This window comes from Babylonia areolata, chromosome 10 (genome assembly GCF_041734735.1).
Source record: "Babylonia areolata isolate BAREFJ2019XMU chromosome 10, ASM4173473v1, whole genome shotgun sequence".
Classification (NCBI taxonomy): Eukaryota; Metazoa; Mollusca; class Gastropoda; order Neogastropoda; family Buccinidae; genus Babylonia; species Babylonia areolata.
The window spans coordinates 32,050,789-32,071,871 of record NC_134885.1 but is presented as its reverse complement, the minus strand read 5'-3'; the positions used below and the strand labels follow the sequence as shown (position 1 = coordinate 32,071,871).

The 21,083-nt window shown below is 43.3% G+C and overlaps 1 protein-coding gene across 1 annotated transcript in view; it reads right to left on the bottom strand.

Moving 5' to 3' along the window:
• Window positions 1–21,083, bottom strand: part of LOC143286950 (L-gulonolactone oxidase-like) — a 36,250-nt gene that overhangs the window by 13,736 nt on the left and 1,431 nt on the right. Inside the window, exons 2-8 of the mRNA XM_076594921.1 lie at window positions 19,937–20,038; window positions 14,272–14,397; window positions 9,714–9,811; window positions 8,689–8,779; window positions 6,197–6,382; window positions 2,133–2,240; window positions 900–985 (exon numbers count right to left, since the gene is read on the bottom strand). Coding sequence (XP_076451036.1) covers window positions 900–985; window positions 2,133–2,240; window positions 6,197–6,382; window positions 8,689–8,779; window positions 9,714–9,811; window positions 14,272–14,397; window positions 19,937–20,038 — 797 coding nt within the window. The remainder of the gene's footprint in view (window positions 1–899; window positions 986–2,132; window positions 2,241–6,196; window positions 6,383–8,688; window positions 8,780–9,713; window positions 9,812–14,271; window positions 14,398–19,936; window positions 20,039–21,083) is intronic.

Sequence of the window (21,083 nt, the reverse complement as noted above, 5' to 3'; positions counted from 1 at the left end):
CAGACTCCCGTCGGTCCGACGGATGAGTAGGAAGGCAGGCTTATCTAGTCGGTGTATGTCTTCATATGAGAGAAGAGGCCGATTCTGGATGCGCCTCAGGCATAGGGGCAACTATGTTAGCTATATAAAGGACACACGCAATAATAATCCCGCAGGGAAAGAACAAGACAGAGAAGAGAGCGAGAGAGATACACGCACGGATACTGATAAGAGACAGAGACAGAACGACAGAGACAAGTCACAAAGACAAACAGAAACAGAGAGAATGGAGACAAACACGTGGATACACAGAAAAAGACGAATAGATAGACAGATAGATAGACAGATAGACAGAAAAAGACGAATAGATAGATAGATAGATAGATAGATAGATAGATAGATACACAGAAAAAGACGGACAGATGGACAGAGACTGACCGCAGCAACAGAAAGACAGAGACAAATCACAAAAGTCAAACAGAAACAGAGAGAATGGAGACAAACGCGTCGACACACAGAAAAAGATGAATAGATAGATAGGTAGGTAGACAGACAGATAGATAGATAGATAGATAGATAGATAGATAGATAGATAGATAGATACACAGAAACAGACGAATAGATAGATAGACAGACAAACAGATAGAGACTCACCATAGCCAGAGCAGTGGCATCATGCTGGCACCCAGGAGCACTGTCCACAGAGAACTCAGTGTTCCTTGTGGATAGATAGATACACAGAAAAAGATGAATAGATAGATAGACAGACAAATAGATAGAGACTCACCATAGCCAGAGCAGTGGCATCATGCTGGCACCCAGGAGCGTTGTCCGCAGAGAACTGAGTGTTCCTTGTGGATAGATAGATACACAGAAAAAGACGAATAGATAGATAGACAGACAAATAGATAGAGACTCACCATAGCCAGAGCAGAGGCATCATGCTGGCACCCAGGAGCGTTGTCCACAGAGAACTGAGTGTTCCTTGTGGCTCACGCCACGGTGCCTGAAAACAGACGGACAGTATTTTTTTGTATTTTTGTATTTTGCATTTCTTTTTATCCCAACAGATTTCTCTGTGTGAAATTCGGGCTGCTCTCCCCATGAGAGAGCGCGTCACTACATTACAGCACCACCCTTTTTCTTTTTCTTCTTCTTCCTGCGTGCAGTTTTATCAATTCCTATCGAAGTGAATTTTTCTACAGAATTTAGCCAGGAACAACCATTTCGTTGCCGTGGGTTCTTTTACGTGCGCTAAGTGCATGGTGCACATGGGACCTCGGTTTATCGTCTCATCCGAATGACTAGCGTCCAGACCACCACTCAAGGTCTATTGGAGGGGAGAAAATATCGGCGGCTGAGCCGTGATTCGAACCAGCGCGCCCAGATTCTCTCGCTTCCTTGGCGGACGCGTTACCTCAAGGCCATCACTCCACTATTGTCAAGACGTGTATATTTTTTATTTCGGGGAATCCCGCGGGAGCACATGAAAATGTGTCCTTTGGGGAGTTTGAAAGAAGGGTTGTTGTTGTTTTTTAAGTGAAGTCATTGTTTCTGAATAATGTTTTACGCTATGGCGTCATGAAACAACATTATATTTCACAAGGATTGTTACCACGACCGCCATTATTTCCTACTCTAAGACGTCACCGACCGTCCCCCACTTTCCGACAACGACCGCCATGACTTCTTTCATCATGACTTTTTTCTTTGTTTTTTTAAACAAATGTTGCTTTCACTTTGACGTCACCATGACACTATTATTGTTTTTACTATTATGAAGTCATCATCATGACACCAGAATTGCTTTTAGTATGTCATCACGACACCATAATTGGTATCACTATGAAGTCCACATGGATACTATAATTGTCTTTTACTAAAGATGTCACCATGACATGATCACTGCTTTTACTATGACGTCATCGTGACATCGCCATTGCTTTAACAACTGCGCCATCATGACACCGTTACCGATTACATCATCCACGATTATCATTTTCACTATGACGTCGTCATGACGCCGATACTGCTTTCACTATGACGTCATCGTGACGCCGCCACTGCTTTCACAATGACGTCATCGTGACACCAGTATTTTGCTTTCACCATGAACACCATCACCACCAATCATCATTTGTCGTGGCGATCACCTCCGAGGTGCGAGAGGCCCGGTGGCAGATGATCCCATCCGTGTGGGGGAAGGCCTCGATGTAGAAATAGTCACTGGTGGCCACTGTCTCCTCCAGGACAGGCAGCACCTGACGGGGGTGAGGAGGGAAAAGTAAATGAGTGCTCATGAGAGTGGTGGGGGAGGGGAGAGACTGGGCAGAAAGGGAGGAGAGGGAGGGAGACAGAGAGGGGGGAGGGGGGTAGAGACAGAGAGAAAGGAGAGAGACAGAGACAGACAGGACCTGACAGGGGAAAGTAATGAGTGTTCATGAGACAACAGGGTGATGGGGGTGGGGGGGAAGACTGGAGAGAGAGGGAGAGAGAGGGGGGGTAGAGATAGAGAGAAAGGAGAGAGAGAGAAAGAGAGAGAGAGAGAGAGAAAACCTGACGAGGGAAAGTTATGAGTGTTGATGAGACTGCAGGGTGACGGTGGTGGAGAGCGGGGGAGGGGGAGGGGACCCAACCCCAATAATATCCCAACCAAAACCTACCCTCAGAATAATTCGATCCCAACCCCAGTAATGACCCATCCCTATTTACCCTCTTAATCATCCGAACCCAACCCCAATAATAGCCCAACCAAAACCAACCCTACCTACCCTAAGAACCATCCAAACCCAATTCCAATAATAACTCAACCAAAACTAACCCTACCCACCCTAAGAACCATCCAAACCCAATTCCAATAATAACTCAACCAAAACCAACCCTACCTACCCTAAGAACCATCCAAACCTAATTTCTAATAATAACCCAACCAAAACCAACCCTAACTACCATAAGAACCATCCAAACCCAATTCCAATAATAACTCAACCAAAAGTAACTGTACCTACCCTAAGAACCATCCAAACCCAATTCCAATAATAACTCAACCAAAACTAACCCTATCTACCCTAAGAACCATCCAAACCCAATTCCAATAATAACCCAACCAAAACCAACCCTACACACCCTAAGAACCATCCAAACCCAATTCCAATAATAACTCAACCAAAACCAACCCTACCTACCCTAAGAACCATCCAAACCTAATTTCTAATAATAACCCAACCAAAACCAACCCTAACTACCATAAGAACCATCCAAACCCAATTCCAATAATAACTCAACCAAAACCAACCCTACCCACCTAAGAACCATCCAAACCCAATTTCCAATAATAACTCAACCAAAACTAACCCTACCCACCCTAAAAACCATCCAAACCCAATTCCAATAATAACTCAACCAAAACCAACCCTACCTACCCTAAGAACCATCCAAACCCAATTCCAATAATAACTCAACCAAAACCAACCCTACCTACCCTAAGAACCATCCAAACCCAATTCCAATAATAACTCAACCAAAACCAACCCTACCTACCCTAAGAACCATCCAAACCCAATTCCAATAATAACTCAACCAAAAGTAACCGTAACTACCCTAAGAACCATCCAAACCCAATTCCAATAATAACTCAACCAAAACTAACCCTATCCACCCTAAGAACCATCCAAACCCAATTCCAATAATAACCCAACCAAAACCAACCCTACGCACCCTAAGAACCATCCAAACCCAATTCCAATAATAACTCAACCAAAACCAACCCTACCCACCCTAAGAACCATCCAAACCCAATTCCAATAATAACTCAACCAAAAGTAACCGTAACTACCCTAAGAACCATCCAAACCCAATTCCAATAATAACTCAACCAAAACCAACTCTACCTACCCCAAGAACCATCCAAACCCAATTTCCAATAATAACCCAACCAAAACCAACCCTACCCACCCTAAGAACCATCCAAACCCAATTTCCAATAATAACTCAACCAAAACTAACCCTACCCACCCTAAACACCATCCAAACCCAATTTCAATAATAACTCAACCAAAACCAACCCTACACACCCTAAGAACCATCCAAACCCAATTCCAATAATAACTCAACCAAAACCAACCCTACACACCCTAAGAACCATCCAAACCCAATTCCAATAATAACTCAACCAAAACCAACCCTACCTACCCTAAGAACCATCCAAACCTAATTTCCAATAACCCAACCAAAACCAAACCTAACTACCATAAGAACCATCCAAACCCAATTCCAATAACCAAAACCAACCCTACCTACCCTGAGAACCATCCAAACCCAATTCCAATAATAACCCAACCAAAACCAACCCTACCTACCCTAAGAACCATCCAAACCCAATTCCAATAATAACTCAACCAAAACCAACCCTACCTACCCTAAGAACCATCCAAACCCAATTCCAATAATAACTCAACCAAAAGTAACTGTACCTACCCTAAGAACCATCCAAACCCAATTCCAATAATAACCCAACCAAAACCAACCCTACCTACCCCAAGAACCATCCAAACCCAATTTCCAATAATAACTCAACCAAAACCAACCCTACGCACCCTAAGAACCATCCAAACCCAATTCCAATAATAACTCAACCAAAACTAACCCTACGCACCCTAAGAACCATCCAAACCCAATTCCAATAATAACTCAACCAAAACTAACCCTACGCACCCTAAGAACCATCCAAACCCAATTCCAATAATAACCCAACCAAAACCAACCCTACGCACCCTAAGAACCATCCAAACCCAATTCCAATAATAACTCAACCAAAAGTAACCATAACTACCCTAAGAACCATCCAAACCCAATTCCAATAATAACCCAACCAAAACCAACCCTACGCACCCTAAGAACCATCCAAACCCAATTCCAATAATAACTCAACCAAAAGTAACCCTACGCACCCTAAGAACCATCCAAAACCAATTCCAATAATAACTCAACCAAAACCAACCCTACGCACCCTAAGAACCATCCAAAACCAATTCCAATAATAACTCAACCAAAACCAACCCTACGCACCCTAAGAACCATCCAAAACCAGTTCCAATAATAACCCAACCAAAACCAACCCTACCTACCCTAAGAACCATCCAAACCCAATTCCAATAATAACTCAACCAAAACCAACCCTACCTACCCTAAGAACCATCCAAACCCAATTTCCAATAATAACCCAACCAAAACCAACCCTACCTACCCTAAGAACCATCCAAACCCAATTCCAATAATAACTCAACCAAAACCAACCGTACGCACCCTAAGAACCATCCAAACCCAATTCCAATAATAACTCAACCAAAACCAACCCTACGCACCCTAAGAACCATCCAAACCCAATTCCAATAATAACTCAACCAAAACCAACCCTACGCACCCTAAGAACCATCCAAACCCAATTCCAATAATAACTCAACCAAAACCAACCCTACCTACCCTAAGAACCATCCAAACCCAATTCCAATAATAACTCAACCAAAAGTAACCGTAACTACCCTAAGAACCATCCAAACCCAATTCCAATAATAACTCAACCAAAACCAACCCTACCTACCCTAAGAACCATCCAAACCCAATTTCCAATAATAACTCAACCAAAACCAACCCTACGCACCCTAAGAACCATCCAAACCCAATTCCAATAATAACTCAACCAAAACCAACCCTACCCACCCTAAGAACCATCCAAACCCAATTCCAATAATAACTCAACCAAAAGTAACTGTACCTACCCTAAGAACCATCCAAACCCAATTCCAATAATAACTCAACCAAAAGTAACCGTAACTACCCTAAGAACCATCCAAACCCAATTCCAATAATAACTCAACCAAAACCAACCCTACCCACCCTAAGAACCATCCAAACCCAATTCCAATAATAACTCAACCAAAAGTAACTGTACCTACCCTAAGAACCATCCAAACCCAATTCCAATAATAACCCAACCAAAACCAACCCTACCCACCCTAAGAACCATCCAAACCCAATTCCAATAATAACTCAACCAAAAGTAACCGTACCTACCCTAAGAACCATCCAAACCCAATTCCAATAATAACCAAAACCATCCCTACCCACCCTTAGAACCATCCAAACCCAATTCCAGTAATAACCCAACCCTTACCCACCCACAGTCCATTCCGACCCAGTCCCGTAGACAAGCACTCACGTCCTTCAAGGAGGAAGTGAACGGCTTGTTGTGCAGCCTGAAGGCGGGCTCACACTGCAGGGTCACCGTCAGGATCACCCCCAGCGCCCCCAGGCTCAGCACGACCGCGGGCAGCAACTCGGAGTTCTCTGTCTTGGAGATACGCATGACTTCCCCTGACGCCGTCATCAGCTCCACGGCAAGCACCTTTAAAAAATATATATATGTATAAAACAACTGGGAATTACCGAGGGAATGTTTCACTTGTGCAACAGGTGAATGGTTCAAAAGGTTGAGCAAACAATCTGTGGGGCCGTGGGTTCGATCCCGGCATCGGCGGGGCCTGTTCGATTGAAGGTGGAGTTTATTTCTGATTTCCTGTGTGTGTTGACACACGTTTTGGATACCAGGGTGTTTGTCATTAAAGGATCTGGGATGAGTGAATGAATTCGGGGGTGGGGGGGGGGGGGGAGAGAGTACCCAGTCAATCGTATATCTATAACACAGAAGCGCGCACGCACACACGCACACACACACACACACACACACACACACACACACACACACACACACACACACACACACTGTACATTCGTGCCCACCCCACTCCACCCACCCACCCCGACTGCCAACACACACACACACCCTGACTGCCAACACACACACACACACACACACACAGTGCAACAGGCAAGGGAGGAAGATAGGAGACAAGACAAGACAAATCCTTTATTTTCTCTGATAATTGCTGATAAATTTACCATACAACTGGTATCCCATAACGAAGTTAACACTTGAATTAGTCACACGAAGGCCACGAATAAAAACTCGCACCAACACAATGACGCGGCTGTGAAGGAAGTGACCGACCGATTACCATGTGAGTTAGACACGTACTGACTGACACAGACAGATAGCACGCACACTCAAACTGTGATTCTGATGTGGGGCCCCTTCATAGGGACTGCTTTTTTTCTTTGCTTTTTTATTATAATAATTTCATCCCGTCCACCACGCCTATAACAGCAACCACACAAAACAATGCTGATTGATAAATGCATACACATTATGGTGATAAGATTTTTGAAAAAGACCAACGTATACCTAACAACAACAACAACAGCAGCAGCAGCAGGCAACAACAACAACAACCACAACAACCACACACACACACACACACACACACACACACACGTGTGTGTGTGTGTGTGTGTGTCATAATGTGACTGACAATAATGGTGGTGGGGAGGTAGGCATAGAAAGTCCGTCGAATGCAACCAATCAGAGAGGGTGAGACAGCCATTGAGAAAGACATGATGACAGACATAAGACAGAAGACAGAGAGAAAGGCATGAAGTGAAATCAATGCAGTCAAAGGGTACACGATTTCAGTTTCAGTTTCTCAAGGAGACATCACTGAGTTCGGACAAACCCACATACGTTACACCACATCTGCTTGGCAGATGCATGCCTGACAGCAGTGTAACCCAGCACGCAAGTCGGGTGTTGAGTGCGTGCTTATATATCCGTGTATCTATCGGAGTGGATTTCTTCTTACATAATTTTGCCAGAGGACAACACTCTCGTTGCCATGGGTTCTTTCTCAGTGCGCCAAGTGCGTGCTGCACACGGGACCTCAGTTTGTCGTTTCATCCGAAAGACTAGACGCTCAGTCTGATTTTCCAGTCAAACTTGGGAGAAAGGGCGATTGCGAGATTCGAACCCATAACCTCACGGACTCTCAGTATTTTTCAGGGTTTTTTGTTGTTGTTGTTGTTGTTGTTTTTTTCGGTGCGCTAAGTAGTGTGCTACACACGGGGCCTTGGTTTATCGTTTCACCCTATGACTATGGAAGCAGTTTGGTTTTTCCACTCAACCTTGAGAGACAGGGCGACGAGACCGGGAATCAAACAAACCCAGAACCCCTCTCGGACACTGTACTTGTGGCAGATGAGCGTCTTAACCATTCTGCCACCTTCCTACCCCCGATCAGTTGAACGTTTCAAATTTCATACCAAACAAAAACAAAAACAAAAAAAAAAAAAAAGAGAGAAAAACAACCGCACATTGGCCAGTGGAGGGAAAGAAGAGAAAAAAAAAAAAAAAAAAAAGGCAAGCAGACAGACTTGAAGGTAGTAGACAGCAAAACAGAAGGCATTTGACGAAGGAACAATCAACTCACTTGGGGCGGATAATTTTCTCCTTCCTTTCCCCGACAGAGACCCCCCATCTGATGTGGAGTCGGAGTGACCCGGCCTACAGCCTTTGTCGTCAGAATGGCGGTATTCTTTGTATTCAACCACCTCTTCAGTGTAAGAACCTTCCGTTGGTCACGTTTCAGTGACGTCAGCAGTTGTTTTTTTAAAACGCTGCCGTCGTCGCCCATGTTGACGTTCGTACGGAGAGAGTTAATGGATATAATTGGGTAAAGATTAAGCCAAATGACAGCCAGCCAGCCAACCAGACAGATGGACACGGACAGACTTACAGGCAGTCGACGGCAAGTCACTAACCTGGGAGGAGGCCGTGCCGTACTGTGGCCTACTGCCGTGGGTACCAGTGGACATCAACCCAGCCACCGTGACGTCAGACACCACGCCAATTCTGAAAGCATACCATGGAAACACACAAACACACTGAACTTGGGGATAAGGTTTCTCTGATGTCACGTCACATTCTTGCGCATACTCATGCGCGCGCACGCACATACATACATACATACACACACACACACATGCACACACGAACGCACACACGAACACACACACACGCACACACACACACACGCACGCACGCACGCACGCACGCACGAACGCACACACGAACACACACACACGCACACTATTCGTGCACACGCACACATAGAGAAACAGACAAGGAGAGAGCGGGTGACAGAGAGACACACAGACAGACAGAGGGAGTAGATGAGAGAAAGACTGTATGTATATGCATTTCTGCAAAAGCAAATTCGTGTGTGTGTGTGTGTGTGTGTGTGCCTTCATGCCTGTGTGTATGTATGTTTTTTAATTTTTTTGTAATATGCTCAAAGGAGGCAAAAAAGTCATTTTAGCTGTATAAGTAAGATGATCAGATTTGCAAATGTTGCCCAGCTATACTTTTGGAGTTAAAAGACATTTTGTGTTTTCTCAATTTTTATGTGATTTTTTTATGTTTTTATTTGGAAATGTTTGTTCTGGGCATGAAAAGATTATTTTGCAGTACTGATACTCCATACTCCAACAGGAGTGAAAGGATAATTAAAACTTGAAACTTGAAACTTGTGTGTGTGCCTGCATGCCTCTGTGTGTATGTGTGTGTGCGTGCGTGCATGTGTGTGTGTGTGTGTGTGTGTGTGTGTGTGTGTGTGTGTGTGTGTGTGTGCACGGTGTGCGTGTGTGTGTGTGTGTGTGTGTGAAACACATGATAAGACCAACACTTGAATAGGCAGACATTCATAACATCGAATGAACACCACCGCACACTGTTATATTATATATAATAAATGAAAGACACAAAACCAGTTCCCGTGCCGACTCACACTCTCATGGCCAACCCATGGGAGGGAAGCACGTTGTTGTTCAGTTCTTCGACCAGAATCCCTGCCTGCACGGTTACCTCCCTTGTTTCCTCGTCCACCTGCTCAGTCACGGTGATAATGAGAATTCACTGTGTCTGTTTTTGGACACATACGCTTACTTGTCCATCATGGTACCATCTTGTGTTGTTGGTGGGTTTTGTTGTTGTTGTTGTTTTGTGTGTATTTTTCAAACTTTTTTATTCAATGTTTTCTGTAATAAACATAACAAAAACCGTTCATACATCCAAATGATTTTACAAACGAAGAAATGAGAAAAGAGAGAGAATAAAACAAAAACAAAAACAAAACAAAACAAAACAAAAAAAACCCACCATACACACATCCAATTAATTTTACATACGAAGAAAGAAGAAAAGAGAGAGACAAAAAGATACTATGATATATTAAGCAAACAAACAAACAAAAAAAAAAAAAATCATCATTAAATGTTTTGTTGGGTTTTTTTCAAACACTCACTCACACACATATAAATATTTTCATATTTTTTACACACAAAAAATTACACTATGATCACAAACACATGAACATATGCATACTCTTACACGCCGGAATTTGATAAGCTTGATAAATTGGTGGTTGCAATTTACATTGTCATTAGACTATAATATGGTCTTGTACTGTAATGTAAAATATAGAATATATCTAGAATAGATATTGCGATTGTACATCATGTGAACATATATTCATCACTTTAGTTTGTATCCATAATCAGGGCTTTATATGGAAACCATCAAATGATAAACTCATTATGAGTAAGGTTTTTTCGGGCGAGATATTGTTCGATTGTATATCAGTATTTCAGTTTATTGTTACAACCTTGTAGAACAGGCACAGTTTTGTTGAACTTGCATTGTAACATATATTTTTTAGCTAACAATAGGATGAAACAGAAATTGGAATCAATGACTATATTTCTATCAAGTCCAAATATGACTAATGGCTCAGTTATATGTTTTTGGATTATTATTATTATTATTATTCAACACGTCAACCAACCACTCTCTTTCTCTTTTTAATCTCCCTTTTTTTTCTTTTTCTTTTTTTTTCCTTTTTCTTTTTTTTTCCGCGACAATGTGCAGCACTTCTCTTACGGACACTGATTATAATTCATGTAATAATTATTTGTTTTTAATTGTTTTCTACAGCCTACTCCCCGAACCCCACCCACCGCGTCCTCCTTCTCCCTTCCTTACCCCCCCCCCCCCCCCCCCCGCCCCCCTCCCATACTCCCCCCCAAACCCCCTACCCCTCCTCCAGCCCCACCTTTAGTCCATTAAGAGCAATTAGCAAACTCTGTAACCTTCCTGTTTCTAACAGATTCCTATCGTCTGCCATCTGTGCGCAGGAATAATAGGGCGGGAATCACATACGTATTGCAATCTATAGTCACCCAGAGACTTACGAAAAGATAACACTTAAATTTTTTTTTTTTTTTTTTACTAGCGAATGTTTTGGGTGTTTTTTTTACAGGGAATTTTTTTTTAACAGAGAATTTTTTTTTAATTTGAGAGATTTTTTTTAATTTAAGAGATTTTTTTTTTTTTTTTTTAATTAATAAAGGAGACCAGGAGCCGGTGTCAGCATCAGTGACAAAGTCCATAACGGAGATATTTACACGACAAGCGCCCGTTTGCCTTGACAAGAGTTAATTTGGTTGTTTTAATGGCCACGTATTTCACGATACCCGACAGACAACAGCCCGCGGGGCTTCATAATGTTACAGTTATACCTGATATGCATGGCGATGTTGACTGTTGTTAGGTTTGTTGCTTTTGGGCGGTATGTGTATTTCATGTCTGACACACTACGTAATGCTGACAGCCCGTGGCGCCATAACGTCATAATTAGGCCTGACACTTTTTTTTTTTTTTTTTTTTTTTTTTTTTTACGTCATGCCAGTCGTTCTGAATGTCGCATTGGAGTGAGGCACGATCCGTATAGTGTGAGAAATGGCATGTGGCGTACGTGTTGTCTAACGTTCTAACCTTCGCTGGCTATCGTGGGTCGTACACAACCCAGAAGGGTACAAAAACGCAAATATCTCAGCTAATGCTTAATATTTTTCTACGAAATTTACTACACCTAAACATTTTTTTTTTAATTCATTAATTAGTGAATGAGTAATTAAAGGTGGCGTTTTAACTACACACGGACGCTTGTGTGGGTCGTGTATGACCCATACTTTTGAAAGAAGAAAAAACGTGGTCACCCTTGGAAAGCTCGTGTGGGTCATGCACGACCCATACTTTTTTAATAGTGATTTCAGAAGGTCTAATTTGCAATTAGTGAAGGAAAATAAAGAAGTTTTACTTTCAATAGCCTCACTACTCCACTACTCTCCCACTACCCCCCCCCCCCCCCCCCCCCCTCGTCCCTTTCGCCTGTCCAGCTATAACCCCCTTCCATATCCCTTTCTCTAACAGCATGTACCTGTGTGACTGAATATCTTTGATTGTGCGTGTATAGGATGCTGTGAGTCATCTCTCTGTCTGTCTGTGTGTCTGTCTGTCTATCTGTCTGTCTGTCTGTATCTCTCTCTCTCTCTCTCTCTCTCTCTCTCTCTCTCTCTCTCTCTCTCTATCTATCTATCTATCTCTGTGTGCATTAGTTGGGTTTGTATGTATGTGCATGTGGTGTTATGCGTTTGTGTGTGTGATCAGTTGTGTGTGCGTGTGTGTGAGTGTGTGTGTGTGTGTATGTGCGTGTGTGTGAATGCGTGAGCATGTGTTTCTTCTGAGTGTATGTGTTTGTGTGAGTCTGTGTGTGCGTGTGCGAGCGCATGTGTGTGTAATCAGTTGTTACGATATGTTTTCCTTTTCTATATTTTGTTCTAAGCTTTGGAGGAATATACAGGTTTTTGTCTCTTTACAAAGTATGGGTCGTGCACGACCCACACAAGTTTCGGAGGAATATACAGGTTTTTGTCTCTTTAAAGGTATGGGTCGTGGACGACCCACATGAGCTTCCGTGTGTAGTCAAAAGCGACAGCGGTATGGGTCGGGGACGACCCACATGAGCTTCCGTGTGTAGTTAAAAGCGACAGCCAGCGAAGGCTAATCCACTGTTAAGCTTTAAAAACGATGTGATTACCGACAGTATGAACACCAGCCAGCGATTGTCGACTTATGCCGCCATGGTTTTTTGGTTTGTGTGTGTGTGTGTGTGTGTGTGTGTGTGTGTGTGTGTGTGTGTGTGTGTGTGTGTGTGTGTCTGTCTGTCTGTCTGTCTGTCTGTCTGTCTGTTGCTTACTTTTGCATGGTTGGGGTTGGGGTGGGCTATAGATATAGATGGAAAGAACATCTCTGACAGGCACAAACTGAATGGACTTGTCACTGCAAACGATTTCATATAGTCCTTTACATTGCTACATGATATCAGGATAACAACTGAATCTCATACGTCCAACCCGAGTACTGTACGATAACCCTCAAAATATGTACCCACGGACAGCGCGTCCCTACACTACAGGGCCACCCTTTTTTCTTTTCTTTTTTTTTCTTTTTTTTTTTTTTGTTGTATTTTTCCTGCATGCAGTTTTATTTGTTTTTCCTATCGAAATGGATTTTTCTACAGAATATTGCCAGGAACAACCCTTTTGTTGCCGTGGGTTCTTTTACGTGCGCTAAGTGCATGCTGCACACGGGACCTCGGTTTATCGTCGCATCCGAATGACTAGCGTCCAGACCACCACTCAAGGTCTAGTGGAGGGGTAGAAAATATCGGCGGCTGAGCTGTGATTCGAACCAGCACGCTCAGATTCTCTCGCTTCCTTGGCGAACTCGTTACCTCTGGGCCATCACTCCACATTCACACTCCACATTTCAGGAAACCCCGTGGTGGTACATGAAAAATGTTACATATAACACTACTACAAATATGAAAAACATTTGGCACTGTGTTCATAATCATTTGCAATGGCCATGCCACCTCAGTTATTGGTTGGACATGCATTTGAATCTAGGTGTAATGGGCACAAGGGTCCCGGGTTCGAATCTCGGTGGCTGTGCCTGGTTGGTAAAGGGTGGAGATTTTTTTCGATCTCCCAGGTCAACATAATTATTTGCAAACCTGCTTGTGCCTGAACCCCCTTCGTGTGTATACGCGCTCAGAAGATCAAATACGCACTTTAAAGATCCTGTAATCCATGTCAGCGTTTGGTGGGTTATGGAAACGAGAACATACCCAGCATGCACACCCCCGAAAACGGAGTATGGCTGCCTACATGGCAGGGTAAATAAACAAAACAGTCATACACGGAAATGTTACACGTCCGTCTGAGTGTGTATGTGTGAGTGCCTGAAATCTGATTGAATGATACAGGAAACGAATGATTAACGCCCAATGACAGCCGTCAGTCGGCTCTACCCAGGTAGGCAGCCTGTTGTGCAAATGACGCCGTGTTTGTAAAGCGCTTAGAGCTTGGTCTCCGACCGAGGATAGGCGCTATAATAAGTATCCACACCATTCACCATTCATTCATTCCTCGAGACTGACTCACCTTCAGCACCTGGTTGTAGCGACACATGGAGATCATGTAGTCCGTTGTGCAGACCAGGTCTGAGAAGGAGTGGCCGTTACCCACCACCCTCACCTTCCTCCCCTTCTCCCGGGCTCTGGTCAGAATCTACACATCACCAGTATCAGTGAGTACACTAATTAAAAAAAAAAAAAAAAAAAAAAAAGATCACCATAGCATTAGTACGAATACACACCACGAATAACTGTGACTATATTGATAAAAATGATCACAGCATTAACAAGAATACACACCACGAGTAACAAACAATCAATCAAATCAATCAAAAACACTTTATTAATCCACGTGGAAATTAAGTTGTGCAATCACAGGCTCGTTGTAAACACTAGCATAAAATCAACATGCGCAACACAAGAGATTAAAACTAGTCAAATAAGAATTCCCAATAGCTGACGATCGACTAACCCCCCCACCCCCACCCCCTCCGCACATACACATGCTCATGTAAAGACAATAGGGTATTGCACAGCAATATTTACAAATGAAAACATCCAACAAAAAACGGTAGATATTACTAAAAATGACACACACACACACACACACACACACACACACACACACACACACACACACACACGCACGCACGCACGCACGCACACACACACACACACACACACACACACACAGGTTAAGACCATAAGGCCTGTGATGATCATAACATTAACAAGAATACACACCACGATAAACTATGATTATGGTGATATAAATTATCGAAACATTACCAAGAATACACACCACGAATAACTGACTATATTGATAAAACTGGTCCTAGCCTAAAGAAGAAGACACACCATGAATAACCGTAAATATATTGATAAAACTGGTCATAGTCTAAACAAGAAGACACACCATGAATAACCGTAGATGTATATTGATAAAACTGGTCATAGTCTAAACAAGAAGACATACCATGAATAACTGTAGATATATATTGATAAAACTGGTCATAGTGTAAACAAGAAGACACACCATGAATAACCGTAGATATATATTGATAAAACTGGTCATAATAATTCACATGAATACACGCCATGAATATCTATAATAACTGTGTTGATAAAAATTATCAGAGCATTAACAAGAATAACTAGTGACAATAATTACTTCAATCAAGAGCTGAGTGCGCTGTGGGCTCAGAATGGCACGACTGGAAACACACAGTCGAGTGCCATCCACTTCACAGATGCGTCTTTAGGAGAGTTGCTCGAATTTCCTGTCCAACATCGCGGGTGTGTGTATCATCGCTCGAGCCTTGTTGATGGATGCCGCGAGTAAGTTGTGAAAGGGACATAGACTACAGCCTTGTCACGTGGTCAAAAAGCTGAACAGACCTCCACAGCAGCATCGTCATCCTTCTTATCATTCACCATCAAATTCTTAAGACGAATGCCCCAGATTCCTGTAGCCTCACCATGCCCTACGCTCATGGTAAACTCAGTTTGGAGCGCCCCCTTCTCGTCTATGCATGCAGCGAGTTTCTGCCAAGGTCTTCAGTGTCGGCGGGAACGTGCAGGACGTGGTTGCGGTCTCCACTCCCTGGGGAGACAATCGCTCAGTCTTCTTCTTAGGAGTATTATCATTATCCCTCAACTCTGTGAAGAGCCATATGGGCGCCACACAGAAGAATAGTTTCACCAGATATAGTCCAGGGCCAGTGTAGCATGAAGCGATCTTTGCAGAGCTGAGTTTGCTTAGAGTAAGAATGTTCCTAGGTATAATTTATGGAGTTTATCGTGGAGCTGGGAACTTTCTTAATTAACGATGAGCAACCTTGGCGCTGCTCAGTTCGCTCATGCAAACCACCCCACGTCTGTAGGCTGTGTGTCAAAGCCTGGGTCTCTACAAATGGTTTTCCTGTCCGTTGTGCAATGTTAATTATGAGTACAGCGTAGTTCTCTCTCCCCCTCCACCAACAGCTCCTCATAGGATTGTTTTAGCAAGGCCGTTGGATCTTGTCACGTAGCCATACCAGCGTAGCTTTACTTTCTTAAACTAGAGGTAACACGTCTGCCAAGGAAGCGAGAGAATCTGAGCGCTCTGGTTCGAATCACGGCTCAGCCGCCGATATTTTCTCCCCCTCCACTAGACCTTGAGTAGTGGTCTGGACAGTAGTCATTCGGATGAGACGATAAACCGAGGTCCAGTGTGCAGCATGCACTTAGCGTACGTAAAAGAACCCACGGCAACAAAAAGGTTGCTCCTGGCAGAATTCTGTAGAAAAATTCCACTTTGATAGGGAAAAAAAAAACTGCACGCAGGAAAAAATACAACAACAAAAAAAGAAGAAAAAAAAGGGGTGGTGCTGTAGCGTAGCGGCGCGCTCTCCCTGGGGAGAGCAGCCCGAATTTCACACAGAGAAATCTGTTGTGATAAAAAGAGAAAAACAAATAAAAATAAACTCATCTCATCAGATCTTCATAATGATCCAGAGTGCTGCCTGGTGGTTTGACGTACTTGTTCACTGGCGATAACACGTACATCATTTCCATGGCTGCAATTCTTCTGTCCAGATCCGCCCTGAGGGTCAGTGTCTCGCATGCATACAGGAAGATGGAGTGTCCCAGTGCACGCAGGCGTCTGATCTGGTGTTTCATTTAGTATTTGTATTTGTATTTCTTTTTATCACAACATATTTCTCTGTGTGAAATTCGGGCTGCTCTCCCCAGGGAGAGCGCGCCGCTACACTACACAGCACCACCCTTTTTTTCTTTTTCTTTTTTTTCCTGCGTGCAGTTTTATTTGTTTTTCCTATCCAAGTGGATTTTTCTACAGATTTTTGCCAGGAACAACCCTTTTGTTGCCGTGGGTTCTTTTACGTGCGCTAAGTGCATGCTGCACACTGGACCTCGGTTCATCGTTTCATCCGAATGACTAACGTCCAGACCACCACTCAAGGTCTAGTGGATGGGCAGAAAATATCGGCGGCTGAGCCGTGATTCGAACCAGCGCGCTCAGATTCTCTCGCTTCCTAGGCGGACGCGTTACCTCGTGGCCATCACTCGACTCCATGGATATATTGCTGTCCTTCCATATAGATTTTAGTCTGGACAGTGCTAATGTTGTCTGCTACTATTGAGAGGTCTAAGGCCGTGAAAAAGCAATAATTGTCGTCAGCAGTAACGGGTTTAGTAGCATCATCATCATCGTCATCATCGTCGTCATTGTCGTCGTCGTTGTCGTCGTCGTCATCCTCCTCCTCCTTCTTCATCATCAATGTGTTCTACACTGGTAATTCAGAACATGCAAAACTAAACATCACAGAAGTGGCTCAGCAGCAGTGAAGGATTTCCGCTGGTGTATGACCTAACATCGACAGCTCCCTATAGGTCCAGGGACCGTGCGCGCATTGTATGGCTACGTTCACATAAAGCCCAGCCAGTTGCTGACAGCAGCTGACAAACAGCGCCTGGCCAGAAATTGTGCGCAAGCCATTTTGCGCTTTCCAGTTCACACTGGTTACTAGCCGTCTCCGGCCGTCTCCATGCAACCAGCTCTTGGATTTGTTTCATGTGGACAGATGAGACGGGGTGGTTGGTCCAAGGGACTGAACTCTTCAATCATACAAGGAGCGTGAATCTCGGACGTGACTATTAATTATCATAAATTAGTCTGTGAGAGTGAATCCCGTTTGTTTCGTTTGGAGAGCGCCGTTGCTGACATCGAGTCTTACTAAAGCGTGTTGCTGCGTCACGCTGACGGCAACTCGATAGCAGCAATGGGCATAGGTCGATATAGTGTGGATCATGGACGTTGCCTGACTGGGACAGACGAAACTGGGTGTTACTGTGTACCGACTGTGTTTTCATATCTGTGAAACTGCATGTTTGGTGCATATCTGTTATGCATATGTGTGTGCATGTGTGAATGTGTCTACTTTGTTAGGTTTTTTTTTAAGTACATTTATTTGCTTATTTATCATCATTGTTGTCTTTTTCTTTCTTTTTTGAAAATCTATTTATTCTTCTTTTTTTTAAAATAAATTATATTATTTATTTATTTTATTTTATTTTATTTTATTCATTTTTTCTCAAGGCCTGACAAAGCGCGTTTGGTTACGCTGCTGGTCAGGCATCTGCTTGTAGCATATATACGAACGCAGTGACGCCTCCTTGAGCTACTGATACTGATACTGATACTGACGGGAAACACAGGATGAGCGGAGTGGCGTGGAGGTAACACCACCGACTGAAATGACGCAGATGAAGGGGCATAAAAAAAAAAGATAATTATACCAACAGTAATGGTAGCAGCAACGAAAATAACAACGATTATGATGATCAAGGTAACGAGAAGCGCGAAGCGTATGGGGAACGTAACACACGTCTCCTGTCAACCTCAGTACACACACACTGTGATACGCACGCACACACACATACACACACACACACACACTGTGATACGCACGCACACACACACATACACACACACACACTGTGATACGCACGCACACACACACACATACACACACACACTGTGATACGCACGCACACACACTACATACACCCACTGTGATAGGCACGCACGCGCTCTCTCTCTCTCTCTCTCTCTCTCACACACACACACACACACAATCACACACACACTCAGATATACATGCACACGTGCACATACACAGAGATATATACACGAGATGACACGTATACATACGCACATACACACACACGAACGAACACGCTAAGACTTAATGGAAATGAGCGAGAGACAGAGCTAGAGACAGACAGACTGACAGACAGACAGAAAGAAATCATTCTGGAGACAGACAGTCAGACAGAGGATATGATGCTTAATCATACAGACAGACAGACAGTCAGACAGAGGATATGATGCTTAATCATACAGACAGACAGACAGACAGAGGATATGATGCTTAATCATACAGACAGACAGACAGTCAGACAGAGGATATGATGCTTAATCATACAGACAGACAGACAGACAGAGGATATGATGCTTAATCATACAGACAGACAGACAGACAGAGGATATGATGCTTAATCATACAGACAGACAGTCAGACAGAGGATATGATGCTTAATCATACAGACAGACAGTCAGACAGAGGATATGATGCTTAATCATACAGACAGACAGACAGTCAGACAGAGGATATGATGCTTAATCATACAGACAGACAGACAGTCAGACAGAGGATATAACTTAATCAGACAGACAGACAGACAGACAGAGAATATGATGTTTAATCATACAGACAGACAGACAGTCAGACAGAGGATATGATGCTTAATCATACAGACAGACAGACAGTCAGACAGAGGATATAACTTAATCAGACAGACAGACAGACAGAGAATATGATGTTTAATCATACAGACAGACAGACAGTCAGACAGAGGATATGATGCTTAATCATACACACAGACAGACAGTCAGACAGAGGATATAACTTAATCAGACAGACAGACAGACAGAGAATATGATGTTTAATCATACAGACAGTCAGACAGAGAATATGATGTTTAATCATACAGACAGACAGTCAGACAGAGGATATGATACTTAATCACACAGACAGACAGTCAGATAGAGGATATAACTTAATCATACAGATAGACAGTCAGTCAGACAGAGGATATAACTTAATCATACAGACATAATATCCATTTACCTGTCTTATTTCTTCTGTGGTCTCAGGCTCAAAGTACAGCTCAGGGTGACAAGACTGGGTGCCACTCCAGTTGGTGAAATGGTGGCCTGTCCTTCCCTGCGACTGGAGAATATATAAAGAACACAGCCAGGCTTTTACTCAGTGACAAACAACGGCACAAAATAAAAACCCTCTGCTGTTGATGAACAAACAATTTATTAATTAGGCATGGAGATGAAATGACTAACAAAATAGTAAAGAGTGGTGACTCTCTCCATTCACAAGGTACACAACTTCCAAGTCAGTACTGCTTACGCTACCGATTCAGCTTGCACACAGGTAAATAAAAGGTACATTGGAACAAACTCTCTGCTGTTGAGTTGTGAATTTGAGCTACGAGTTGGGTTGAGGTGTGTTGTGTTGTGCCATGCCGTGCCGTACCGTGCCGTGCTGTGCTGTGCTGTGCTGTGCTGTGTCGTGTTTTGATGTGTTGTGTTGTGTTGTGTCGTGTTTTTTTGTTGTCACACAGCGGCACGGAACAAAACCCCTCTGCTGTTCAGTTGTGAGCTGAGTTGAGAGTTGAGATCGAACTGAGTTCAGTTGGGTTGAGTTGTGTTGCGTTGTGTTGTGTTGTGCTGTGCTGTGTTTTCTTGTGTTGTGTCGTATCGTGTTAGTTTTTGTCACAACAGATTTCTCTGTGTAAAACGACAGACAGATAGAAACAGACAGAAAGACGTAAACGCACACACACACACACACACACACACACACACACAGAGATCAGACACAGACAGGCAGATAGACCCTTTTTTTTGTTTTGTTTTTTTGCCCTGTGACTTGGCAGAACAAAACCAGTCCAAGTCCATGCTCTGTGAAGCTTTTCTTCATTTGATATATCCAGCTCTATTTGCCCGCCCTTCCCCTTGTTCGCACAAAGCGCAACGTCAGTGGGGTACGTGCTGAATTTCTCGGTGCGAATTTATGGGTGTACTACAGGCAACCTATATTTGTCAGTAATAGTTAACAGGTAATGCATGCGCTCACAGTTGCAACAGCTCTGTGCAATAGAGTTTTTATGCCGGTTATTTTTCATGGCACCAAGCCAAAAAGACGGCCACCATATAAAACACGGCCGCGACAGTCAAACGCTTCAGCGACCTGATCTTTT